At 44.5% G+C, this 12,858-nt stretch overlaps 1 protein-coding gene and 1 non-coding gene across 3 annotated transcripts; both read left to right on the top strand.

Annotated features, from left to right (window-relative positions):
• The first annotated feature begins 842 nt into the window (after positions 1–842).
• On the top strand, positions 843–914 carry trnaa-cgc. Its single transcript has one exon. It is a non-coding gene; the product is annotated as a tRNA-Ala (tRNA).
• A 237-nt stretch (positions 915–1,151) lies between these two features.
• dtx4a (deltex 4, E3 ubiquitin ligase a) lies at positions 1,152–11,196 on the top strand. Of its 2 annotated transcripts, none has more exons than XM_035148391.2 (9): positions 1,152–1,317; positions 1,856–2,070; positions 3,867–5,037; positions 9,109–9,170; positions 9,447–9,608; positions 9,704–9,765; positions 9,948–10,268; positions 10,357–10,446; positions 10,543–11,196. In XM_035148391.2, the coding sequence occupies exons 2-9, from the start codon at positions 1,863–1,865 to the stop codon at positions 10,771–10,773; spliced, it is 2,307 nt and encodes a 768-aa protein (XP_035004282.1). In that variant the 5' UTR covers positions 1,152–1,317; positions 1,856–1,862; the 3' UTR covers positions 10,774–11,196. The 2 variants fall into 2 exon arrangements, with proteins under 2 accessions (XP_035004282.1, XP_035004283.1); XM_035148392.2 differs by lacking the exon at positions 1,152–1,317 and adding an exon at positions 1,351–1,610.
• The last annotated feature ends 1,662 nt before the right edge of the window (positions 11,197–12,858 follow it).

Raw genomic sequence — 12,858 nt, 5'->3', positions numbered from 1 at the left:
GACTTCAACATGTTTTTCTTTTACTTAAAATGATATTGACACGATCAATTGCTTATGTGACAGAACATTGATAGGCAACTTTATTGATAATTGATTATTATTTTTTATTTATTTCTTTAATAAGAAATTGGAAAAAGTAAATGGTTCCAGGAATCATATATTGACTCTACAGCTGACTGTATCATTATATGTTTATGCATATAATAAATGTACAATTAAATAATTCCAACAACAAATGTCACTATGAACTGAAAGTGGCATCAACTTACAGGTAAACAATTGTGGTTATGGCCGAGCTGTTTAATGATATTCTAGTGAGATTTACTGTAGTTAAGGTAACTAGTACACATCTTACATTCTTTAGTATTATACGCTAGATGTATTTGAAGTAACAAAGGTAAAAGCACAAATCTATTATTTTTTATATTATATATTTACTGTTATTTTATCACAGATGCATTTTCACATGAAGAATACTTCAAAGTCGAAAGAAAGTTGAGGTGGATTTGATCGACTATACTTTTTAAAATCTATGATGAGGCATCACACTATATATAAGTTTATCATATAGTGTAGTATATGTAAAACCACACTCTGCAATGCAACTGGTGATTTCATAGTTTATAAATAAATGTTGCGGTAAAATGTAGAGCACTGTTAATGAACGAAAATAACAGACAGACATTATGGATCTGCTGAAAATATGAATTTACCTTTTTTTGAGGGCAATGTTTACTCTAAACACCATAAATTGTATTTAGAAAGTGTATAACAGCACAACAACAAAAAACTACAGTGACAACATAATCAACTAGTGACATTTGTCCTCAGTATGAACCAATGGGGATGTAGCTCAGTGGTAGAGCGCATGCTTCGCATGTATGAGGTCCCGGGTTCAATCCCCGGCATCTCCACCACTTTTATTTTTAAATTAAATTCACACCACGACAGGTGTTTGTCATGTAAACGTGTTCAACTGTTTTAACTGATGTGATTAATACATTTAATACACTCGTATTTCAACGCGTCTCTACGTGTGTGTGACATGAGAGTCCCTCCTTATTGGCCGGACGGGGCCCTGGCTCCAACCTGATTGGATGTCGGAGGCGGCAGAGGCGTGGGCGTGTTCGCGCACGCGGGTGTCACAGATTTTCTATTTTTCCGCCGGTTGAATAATTTCCAGCTGTGACGAGAGGAGCCGTCGGTGTGGAGGAGCCATCAGACACAAAGATGGAGCCGAGGAGGAGCAGGGAGGTTCACCTGGAGTGAAGCAGCCTCTCAGATGGATCATTAAAACCCCGGAGCCGATCAAACCCGGTAAATACCCGTCTGATCCTCACACCCCTCATTCGGCCTAACGTGTAAATATGTGCACGATCTGTCACAGTAACCTGCTTCACCACCCCGAGCACCAGAGTTGCGTCCTCTCAGCCTAACTTGATTGTTGCCGGAGACATGATTTCAGTCCACGTCACTCATCTGCATAGGGACTAAGATGCAACCATCCTGCGAGGCTGTGTTTTTCTTATCGCCCAGAAACGCTCTCTGTGCTCGGCTTGTGATCAGGGGATCCACTTACTGCTGCACATCCGAAACTACAAACATGGAAGGTACAGTTTGCATGTAGTGTCATCCCTCGCCCCCCCCTCACAATATATATATATATATTTATATATATATATTTATATCCAGAGATAGGAGACACATCTGGGTTGAAAACTGTCCAAGATGGATGCAGCGCCGCTGTGCGCACGGATGCACGGCGGAGCGGCAGCAGGGGATCTGTAAAAAAAAAAACAAGCCCATCACTCATCACACATCAACATCATCGTTTTTTTTTTTCTCGCATCCGCAGGAGTAGGATGTTACTAGCGTCCGCCGTTGTGGTCTGGGAATGGCTGAACGAGCACGGACGCTGGCGGCCCTACAGCCCGGCTGTCTGTCACCACATCGAGGCAGTCATCCGGAGCGACCCGCGCTGTGGTAGCGTCGTCCTCGGCCAGGTGGACTCTCGCCTCTCGCCCTACATCATCGATTTGCATTCCATGCACCAGTTCCGACAAGACACAGGTGAGGAGGAGGAGGAGGGAGGACACGGGAGGAGAGGGGAGGGGAGGCAGAGACACCCGGTGGAGGATGCTACGGTGCAGCCAGGGCCTCGGGTGGAGGCCTTTTATTATTATTATTGCTCATGTGTGATTTATCTCGTCTGCTCCAGATGTTGGAGGTTTTTTTTGCTGCAAAGTGGCCTCCAACATCTGCAGGGTTCAAATTCTAATGTGCAATAGGATCCAAAATATCACAATATGTCCATGTTTTATGCAAACATGATTTAAGGACAGGGATGTTTTGCTGCACATCTGTTGTGTGCGTGTGTGTGTGTCACATAGGACACAGTAACAGCTGAAGTGTCCAGTCATACTCTCACACTCACACACACTGTAGACACTTAACTTCGGCACGTCCATTTAAACCACTATAACCACTTCTGTATTTTTATAAGAGCATATGGACATGAGGGATGATCCATCACAAGAGGCTGTGACTCAGGAGGTAGAGCGGGTAGCCCACTAAACAGAGGGTCGGCTGTTTGATCACATTCGCCCCCATTCTGCAAGACACTGAACCCCACCTTGCCCCTGATGGCGGTGGCAGCAGTGTGAAGTATGACAGAGAAAGTGCTGCATATATGTGTGAATGCTTGAAATACTGTAAAGCAGGTTCAGGGCTATATTTACAGACCAAGTGAAAGCTTCATATAAGCAGGACAAAGACAAAGGCGGGGATTGTCAGTTGTCAGACGTCTAACTTTGGCAGACACACCAACACCACCCTCCTCTCTCTCTCAACGCCGGCTGACAAAAGCCTTTGTGCAGTTTGTTTTCCGAACCCAGCAGAGGCTGAAACTATGTGGGAGGCAGGCCGGGTGCCCCCCCCCCAAGTCTAAATAGGAGACAAGGGGGGGAGTGAGGAATTTCAGGAGTCTGAGGTCAGTGAGGAAATGGGGTCGACGGGAGCAGCTTTTGTGAATGAACTCCCCTGTTGTCTGGTGTAAAGCGGTCACACGTACTGTATGGGTGAGAGGCTGGCTGGTTTTTGTAATGCATGGGTGGGGTAGTGGACCTATACCTACCTGGCAGCCACAGGCCCGGGAGCAGGAGGGGTCATGAGGCCCTCGGGCCGGCAACACAGCATGACGTTGGCTGTTAATATGCAGTTAAAAGACACAAAATGGCCACAAAGAGATGCAAAATAGTCTCAAAGAAAAGGCCAACCAACCACAAAGGGATGAAAAATGACCGTAAAGAGACACAAACTTTTGCCTGAGGGAGTGTTTTTATCTGTCCGTGAAATTTTTCTTATAATCCCTCCATGGCTTTCATCGCTGCTTATTAAAGAAAAGAGAAATAATACATATTGAAATGTAAATTTCTTTTTACACTTGTGCCTATATCTGGCTCCTCCTGAAGACAGAATTTGACAGTGGAAGGTTTTGGAAGTGGAGTGTCTCTTGGACAGCCTGGGAAAGCAAACACAGGCAGCTTTGGTTCGGATCAAGGCTGCCAGCCAATCAGAAATCAGAACACCGTGTGCTGTTACCAGGGGCAACCTGTTTGCCCAAATTCCTAGCAAGCAAACGCAGACATGTTGAATTTGTTAGGGTTGTAATCTACTTGTCCACAGTAAATAGTGTAAACCTCCACTCACATCTACCTCTCATCATAGAGCATCTTTATTACTGGTCAAGGAGCTTTAAACTTTATATCTACAGTAAAAGTGTGTAGAAATCTGCAGAGCTGCATTTACAGTCTTCATAATGTGCATGAAACCTTCACTTATGTCGTGACCTCTGACCTCTGCCTCAGGTACCCTTCGACCGGTACGACGTAGCTTCTACGACCCCACCTCAGCGCCAGGCCAGGGCTGGTTGTGGGAGTGGGAGAACGACACTGGCAGTTGGACGGCGTACGACACGGACGTGGGCATCGCCATCCAGGCGGCACGAGATCGTCAGCAGCCCTGGCTGGACCTGGCGCCGCTGGGTTTCTGCTACCTCATTGACTTCGAAAGCATGACCCAAATCAACGGGCAGACGCAACGCTGCCGGCGCATCCAGCGTCGCTCCGACCTGGCTTACCCGCTGGTGTCAGGGCCCCTGCCCAAGTCCCACCACGCCTGGGGACCGGCGTCGATGCCCAGCCACGGAGGACTGCTCGGTGTGGACGTGTCTGGGGTGGGCATGGGGCTCAGGGTGAGCAGCAGCGGGAACGGGAGTGCGTACCCCAGCGGCGCTCTCCCTGCGTCAGCCATCACCTCTCTGGGACAGCCCTGCGCCTGTCAGCAGTGTATGCTGGTGCTGAGTGTCAAAGCAGGCACCATGTCAACCACTCACACTCTGGGTCGAAGACCGCCACTGACCAAACCACCCAGTCCCAAATTCAGCAGTCACCCTGTTCCAGGAGGGTCGTATTCACTGACCCTTCCTCGGCCACCGTCCCTGTCCCGATCACTTTCCCCAAACAGGACGTCTATAGTTGGGGCGACAGGTGGCTTCAGTGTGGGTGGTATGGGTGGGCCTGGAGGTGTGAGTATCGTCGGGGGCAGCGGCATCAGCAATGCCAACTACGGCTTTGGAGGAGGCTTCACTCACTCTCTTTCCCTCCTCGGCTCGGCCACCGCAGCCCTCTCCATCTCCTCCACCCGGCCCCCTCCTCCACCTCTGCCCCCACCCCCGCCGCCTCCTCCTCCACCAGGCACCTTGTCCTCATCCATCGCCACCTCTGCCCCTCATCCTTCCACCTCCCTCTCCATTTCCTGTCCTGGCCCCGCAGCGCCCACTGCGGGCCCCGCACTCATCTCTACGGCTGCCTCCACGTGCACGCCCTCGCCTTCTGCCCGCGTCCTGGGCCCAGTGTCTACGTCCGGTGCTGCTGCCTGCGCGGCGCCTCTGCCGCCCCGGTCCAGCCTAGCGGGGCTGAGCCGACCTGCACTGCAGCGTATCGCCATGGCTCAGTCACGTGCCCTCATTGCCTCTGGGTGAGTAGACGACCGCTGCCGTCACATTGTCACTCAAAATATTCTCGTACAACCCAAACGTTTCTGTTCTCCAACAGATGACAAAAACGTACATTCTGACAAAAGTCACATGGAATCAGAAAAGTTCAGTCTTTCAATTTAGCTCCAAAAAAACCCTCTTTTTTCCTTGCAAATCATAGACTGTAAATAAAGATGGACGACACATCTACACTTCCTTCCACTGTGAAAAAATTAAGCCAAATAATTCTGGGATAAGAGCACAGCCATCTTGCACTTTTGACACATCTTACACATTCATCATTTGGACCAATCACGAGACAGTCTCAGCTGTCAATCATGATGTTTCACCCCATCTTTATAACATCAAATAACTAACTAAAACCTATTTACTTTGACTATTTAGTTTGGTCCAAGTTCCATCCACTAACATGAAGGAGGGATGGTTTATGACCTATATTGTAGCCATCCACTGGGGGGCGATCGAGATGAATCGGCTTCACTCATTAGGAGCTGTCATGTCGTCCATCTTTATTTACATTTGCAAATGAATGAACAGGCTTGTATATAGACAGGTGTGATATGAAGGCAGTGACGTTACCTGTAAACTGTAAATATCCAAATATTAATTTGCTGCTTTTGAAAATAACAGTACCAGTTGTTAAGCAAATTACATAAATCATACAACATGTATTCTGCACTTTTTGATGGGAAAGTTTAGCTAAAATTTATAATTCAAATCTTCGCAGTGATCACATCCCGTATCAATTTGCTGTATACACTAATCGGGGTGCGTTGGAAAAAAGGACAGGGATTTCTCATGTGTTGGAAGGCCTCATTACACAGTGTGACATTAGTGCTCATTAGCGATTGTGAGCCTTTAATCTTTGTGACAAAGTCCACTGAATTCATTCTTTTCAACGGAGAAACAATGACGAGCTTTCACAGTGAAGTCGAACAAGTGTTTCACACATTCCACACATTTGTCATGCAGCAAATTACTTCATCAACACACACACAACTGTGCACATGCAGTTGACTTATAAAGTAGTTAGTATACAGTTTTCACCAAACAGTCAGGATGGTGGGGAATCAGAATGGCCTGGGAACACTTGGAACTGGTAACCATAGCAACCAATGTGGACCAGTGACGATAGAAAGCAGGTTTATGGAGTAGTTTGAATAACTTTGCTGATTGCTGTTGGTTTGACCCTGACCACATCTGGAATGCATGCTGGATACACCGGGAACACATCTGGGGTTATTCAGATTTCTGTAAACAAATGGTTGATTTATTTAGGATTTTTTTTATCAGTGCTCCTCCTGTGCTGTCGACTCAGTGCTCCTCAGGTGGTGTCGGAACAATCTGAGAAAATTTGGGGAAGAGACTGGGAAAATCCATGTGAACGCCACCTAAAGCCCTGCAAAAATGTTGCTCAACTGGGATGGGACAGAATTAGATTTTTTCTCAGTACAAGCCTTCCTTATACTTTCACTTTTAGCTTAGAGCTTGGCAATAGCTCCTTGAGTAGAGAAAGAAAAAGATTAGCATATTAAAGCCACTCATTGAAAACACCCCCGGGGCTCATTCACATGGATGTTTCATTGACGTAGGAAAAGTCTTTTGTTCAGTAGTTACATTTTGAAATATAAAATGTTTGTATATTTACAAATTATGGATTTGTTGGTGACATTGAGAACGTAAATCATAAAATGTATTGTTATATTTTAAAAAAACACCTCAGGAACACATTTTTACTTAGAGCAGATTAATTGTCTTTTGACATATCTGCAGGGTGACTTTTTTTTGTATTTCTGCCAAAGACTAGTTTTAAACAGTTGTCAGCATCAGTGAAGGTAAATAAGCGAGGCCAGTCTCAGTGTGCGGGTGTCGTCACCAGAGGGCGCTGGTTTGTAAGAGGTTTGTGGCTCGGTGAACAAGGACGCAGCTGGTTCTTCATTATTTTATCACAACTCTCTGTTTTGCAGCTGGCGGCGAGTTTTTGTGAGCGTGTTACGAATGTTAACGTCTCGATTTCATCATATTCCAATTACAGCCTCCTCACGATCGTTGCGTCTCGCTGAAACTCTTTTTTTCTATCTGGGACGCTTACTTATTTGTTTCCAGCCTCAAATATAAAAGAGAAGAATAGTAAAGCAAGGTCTTGTGTATCCCACATTGTTCAAACACACACAGAGTCACTGAAGAGTCTTAATGAATTTTGGCTGCTTGTACTGTGAACCAACACTTCCTGTAAAAAGACTATGTGCTCTGAATCCTCACATTAGTGAAGACGACCTCCACACCAGCTAATCCTCATATAAATACTGACAAGCACAGGCTTAATGTCACTGCTCTGGTAATCTGAGTTGTGTGACTGACCCGTTCTTTCGGCAAATCAGGTGAGAGTCCTCCTCCCTCCAGCAGATGGTCACACCTGCTGCTGCGGTAAAACCCCGTCATGTCACAGATGAAGAGCTCCACGTCATGGAGCTGATGAACCCTGTGGTAGTTTTATCATATGATGTGGGTAACTAGGCTCAGATTTAAAGGTCACACTAGCAAGTACTCGTTTCTTGAAGCGGACATTTCTGTGTTGAAAGAGTTAAATGAGTGTAGTTGTCCAAATAATTTTAAAATATGGAGAATCTGATGATTTCAAATTACCTTACATTAATTCATGTTGTTGGCCGTACCAAAAATTCCCAATTCACATATTTAATTTGACAGGTTGATATATTCTTTTAAACGTGTTTGCAAGGTGCTGGTTCTTAAATCTACAGGGGTCAGAGGTGGAAATCCTGTTTTTATTACATCAACATCTTGTGATTTCTGTGTAGCAGCATTGTGTTGGTATACAGTTGTTTCCGGAAGTTGTCTGTCAGCCTTATGGCAGCCTGGCAGTGTGACGTGGTAACCCACAGGTAATCCCTGCTGTGACGAATCTGTGGCCTGCCACTAGACTGTAGCCAACAGGTGGATTAGCTCTATAAATGAGGAAGGAGACGTGCACACAAGCAGAGGAGGAGAGAGACGGAGACACCGCTGTTAAACGTGAGGTTCGGTTAGGTTAGCAGGTGTAAAAAAAGGAAGAGTCAGAAACGACTGTTGCAACAAGTGGATATTGCTGCAGGAATATTTTCACTCATATCAGTGGTGTTTGGTGATTTTGAGAAGGAAAGATGACTGTTATCACTACGGCCAGAATGTAAGTACACACCTGCGAGAGGACAGTTGAAGTGGTGATATTAATGTAGGATTCATGTGTGTTTCCCCTCTGGATGAGCAGAGATATAGTTCAATGGTTTGATATTTTATTTAAATAAAAGCATATGAGTTTAATTTTGATTAAAATTATGTTTTGGGCTCATTGTACAAATTTATGTTGCTGCTGAAATTGCCTCCACCGAGGACGTTTATGTTTTTGTCTGCGCTTTTTATTAGTCAGTTGCTTTCCATGAAATTTGTGGAGGGGTAGGGCATAAACCAAGTAAACACTTCTGGTGTAGATTTCGATCGGGGGGGAACAGGGATTTTACATTTCACAAGGGACTGTTGGGCCCTGGAGGAGGTATATGCTCTACTGAGTGTCATTCTTGTTTGAACATGACGTGATGATATCCTCATTTTAAGTCGAAAATACTTTAATTTGTTCTTTCAAAAACTTTGAATCATAGTCCATTAATTATCAATATTTTAAAGGCTTAGGTATCGAGAAGTACAATATCAGTCACACTCTATAATTAGCAGCAAAAATACCTTGTCTGTCATGTGCTGTCATCCTAAGCTTAAGCCTCACACAGCCGGCAGTCCCACTGATAATTATGGGACAGTATGTCAACAGGTCTATTTGTTTCTCCTCATGACTCGACAAAAGCTCCTTAGACCGCTGACACTGGGTCAGCCGGCGTCTAGCTTATGCTGCGTCCGGCTGTGTGTGCACAGGTGACTCGTCAGATATTGACACCTTCAATCTGGTGCTGCTGAGTTGACCCGACCTGTTGAGTGTTTCATTTTAGCAAATAATGTATCTGAAGATTAATTCAAGTGGGTTTTTTCCTCATGTGTTTCAGTGTGCCAACAGTTCCGGTGAAGAACCTGAATGGATCTAGCCCTGTGCACCCTGCACTGGCAGGTACAAATATGGATATATAACCTATTTCCTTATTAGATTTAAATCAATCAGACATATTTACTCTATATTGGGTCTAAAATCCAGCCTTCCAGCCTTTAAGCCTATTAAAGAGGCATCTCATTGATTTATTTCCCCACAGACGACACACATAGTCACATTTGGCCCCATATTGAACTAGTATTTGAGTAAATCCACATTCACCAGGACGGTCCATATATAATTCACTCATCATGCAATGAGTAAACCTCACATCCTCCCTCTTGTGGCTACATGCAGGCATAACAGGCATCCTGATGAGCGCAGCAGGGCTTCCTGTCTGTCTGACCCGCCCGCCCAAGCTGGTGCTTCATCCTCCACCCGTCAGCAAGAGTGACATCAAGCCCGTGCCCGGTCTGGGCCACTGCTGCCGCAAGACCACCAAGAAGCAGGCCCGTAAAGGTGGGCACGATGATGAGGAAGTCTGCTTTCGCTTTTACCTGAAACGTGCATTTTGTTCACGAACAGCTGACACATTTTGTGTTTTTATTTCTCAGGCAAGACCCCCGAGGAGGTGGTGAAGCGGTACCTTCAGAAAGTTCGTAATCCTCCAGAAGAGGTGAGTTCAGCAACAACTGGCCCAAATACACACTTCAACATAGGTTTGTTAGTTATTTATTTCCACATACAGATACAAAATATATATACATGAAAAATGTCGAAGAATGTTTGCGTTCAAAAGTGTCCGTTTGTATCATGTTGGATGAGAAATAAATCTTAAACCTTCCTCACCCATCTCAGGACTGCACCATCTGCATGGAGGCCCTGGCAGGACCGTCGGGCTACAAGGGACCCGGCGTGGGCGGCATCTCCCGGGCTGAATCGGTGGGCCGCCTGGCACAGTGTGGCCACCAGTACCACCTCCAGTGCCTCGTCGCCATGTACAACAACGGCAACAAGGACGGCAGCCTGCAGTGCCCCACCTGCAAAACCATTTACGGAGTCAAGACCGGCAACCAGCCCCCGGGCAAGATGGAGTACCACGTCATCCCTCACTCACTGCCCGGCCACCCGGACTGTAAAACCATCCGGATCATTTACAACATCCCTCCTGGCATCCAGGTACATTGAGGTGCTTCTGTGATGTAAGATTATGTCTATCTTAGATATTAAATCTTGGCTCGGATGATGTGATGAGCTTTCTCTTTAGGGCCCAGAGCATCCAAATCCAGGCAAACCCTTCACCGCCCGTGGGTTCCCCAGACACTGCTACCTCCCTGACAGTGAGAAGGGACGCAGGGTAAATGAGAGAACATCTCTTTCTGATTTTATTAGTAGTATGAAGACAAAAATGCCTTGATTATGTGAAAATTACATATTTAATTTCTTCGTCCAGGTTCTGAGGCTGCTCCTGGTAGCGTGGGACCGCCGGCTCATCTTCTCCGTTGGCACGTCCAGCACCACCGGCGAGTCCGACACAGTTATCTGGAACGAGGTGCACCACAAGACGGAGTTTGGCTCAAACCTGACGGGCCACGGCTACCCTGACCCCGGCCACTTGGACAACGTCCTGGAGGAGCTCAAGGCTCAGGGCATCACCGAGGAGGAGTGTCTACCCAGAGACTGAGCCGAGACACTCAAGACACTGAAGAGACGAGACACCAGACCGGAGTCTGTAAACGCACGACACTGGAAACAGGATCCGGAGTTGGACATTTTCAAAATCTATAAAAGACTAACTTTTACCACCACAGTTTAAAAAACAAAACTCTTCACTGGAACTTTACAGAAGTAGTTTCAGCCGAATTCGAGATGAAAAATTCTCCTATGACTGCATGAGTCAGTTTTGAAACATGGGGAATCATTGTCGTCCCCTGATGCAGTAACGGTGTCAAGATCACAGATGTTATCCAGTGGGACATTTGAAGGGAAAAAATAATTTCTACTGTGAGACTTCTTATCAAGAATGTAACTAAGTCAATTTTGCTGAACTGGAGTGTTTATCACTGCGACTGCTGCTATGTGGAATTGAAGGAGATTAAAATGAAGTTGAGTTAATACACACACACCAGCCTCAAATGCTCTTATCAAACTACAAAATGCGGCCAATTAGTTGTTTTCGTCATGTTTGGTGTTCGCCTGCATGAGCAGGTGCAAAAGACTATCTCTTGTTGGGGAAGCAGCTTTGGACCAGGTGGTCCAGTCAGATTGCATCCGGTCCTCCACAGACCGGTTTATGATGAGGTAATATAGACGATGTGTACAACAGTATGTGTTGACATACTAACGTGGGCCAACATTAAAAGCATTTATACTTTATGATACGTTACGTATGCACTGTACTGTATGTGTTTTATGTGCACAAATTTGCATTAAACGTTTTTCTAAGGTTCCAACGTATCAGAACCCTACTCTGGTTTTACTCTTATTTTTTGTATTGTTGATCATGTGATTTTTATTTAATAAATGTGGCAGCATTGTACCAATGAAGGGTATTTAGCTGCAACATGCAACTTCACCACTAGATGTCACTAAATTCTACACACTGAACCTTTAAGTAATAATGTTAGCTAATATTAGCCACCACAACCTAATGCTACTGCAGCTTTTTGATCATGAGACAAAGATTGTAACATTCAATCCTTCATTTACTTTTTCAAGGACCATGATCTTTTACAAACACTCAAAGGCACTAAATAATTTTCACTAAATAAAGGGTTTAGTGTTTTCAGCTCTTTGGATCAATATCATTAAATTTGGTTTGAATATTTATGGGAAGAAAAAGTAAGATGACCACAAAGACTACTGCAGAAACTAATGACAGTACTGTAGGCTATGTAAAGCCGCTTGCATATAAAGTAAAGTGGAACTGAAGACTAGCAAAAGTACTTTTTTGTCTCTGGCTAAAGCAGATAAATATATTAATATTCTTATTATTTAATTTTAACTTAACTAAACTAAGAAATAATGCTTTTGTTAATATATTCTCACATTTGTTCTACTCAGATAGGAATAACAACATAGAGGTGGCACTACTACTGTTTTAAATGGCTTACTTTACATCTTGATACTGCATAATCCATATTGTTGTAATCTTTATTGTTACGTTGGTAAAATTGCATCAAATTCCGAAAGTTCCTGAAAGATACACTCTAGTTAGCCTTGTCGTATAGTTAAATTTTAAGGTTGCTTTAGATAACTCACATTCTACTTCTTAGACATGAGTGGCGCATGACCAGTTTATCTGTAGATTAGTCTGGCTCTTGGATTAGTAGTCTGGATTACCACTACCTTAATGAATGAAACAAATTACTGAGGAAAATACAATTATACGGAGCCCAGTAGGAAAACCCAGTCATGATGCTGAAATAGAAGAAGGTTTATAGGCAGCTGCGCTTGTTAAGTCACTGAAATAGTACGTTTTTATTTTAGATTTAATTACTTTAAGGCGTCTACTCTGTTTTCAAGGATACAGACACAACCCTGCAGAAATAATGAGTTGAGCATGAGCTCACACTGAAACAAATAATCACATTTCTGCTCTTTTGGAGGTGCAGGCCTTTTAACTGTCGGCTGAAGGCAAATGAGAAAAAACAAAATACAAAGCCTTTCACGCTAACTTTCATTCACTTTTCCCATTTCTGCACAAACAGAGCTTAACGTTTCTCTAAAGTGACAGATGTGATGGATTGGCTAAAGCTGCCAATTTGCG

This window comes from Hippoglossus stenolepis, chromosome 23, assembly GCF_022539355.2.
Source record: "Hippoglossus stenolepis isolate QCI-W04-F060 chromosome 23, HSTE1.2, whole genome shotgun sequence".
NCBI lineage: Eukaryota > Metazoa > Chordata > Actinopteri > Pleuronectiformes > Pleuronectidae > Hippoglossus > Hippoglossus stenolepis.
This window is presented reverse-complemented; position numbering and strand designations above follow the sequence as displayed.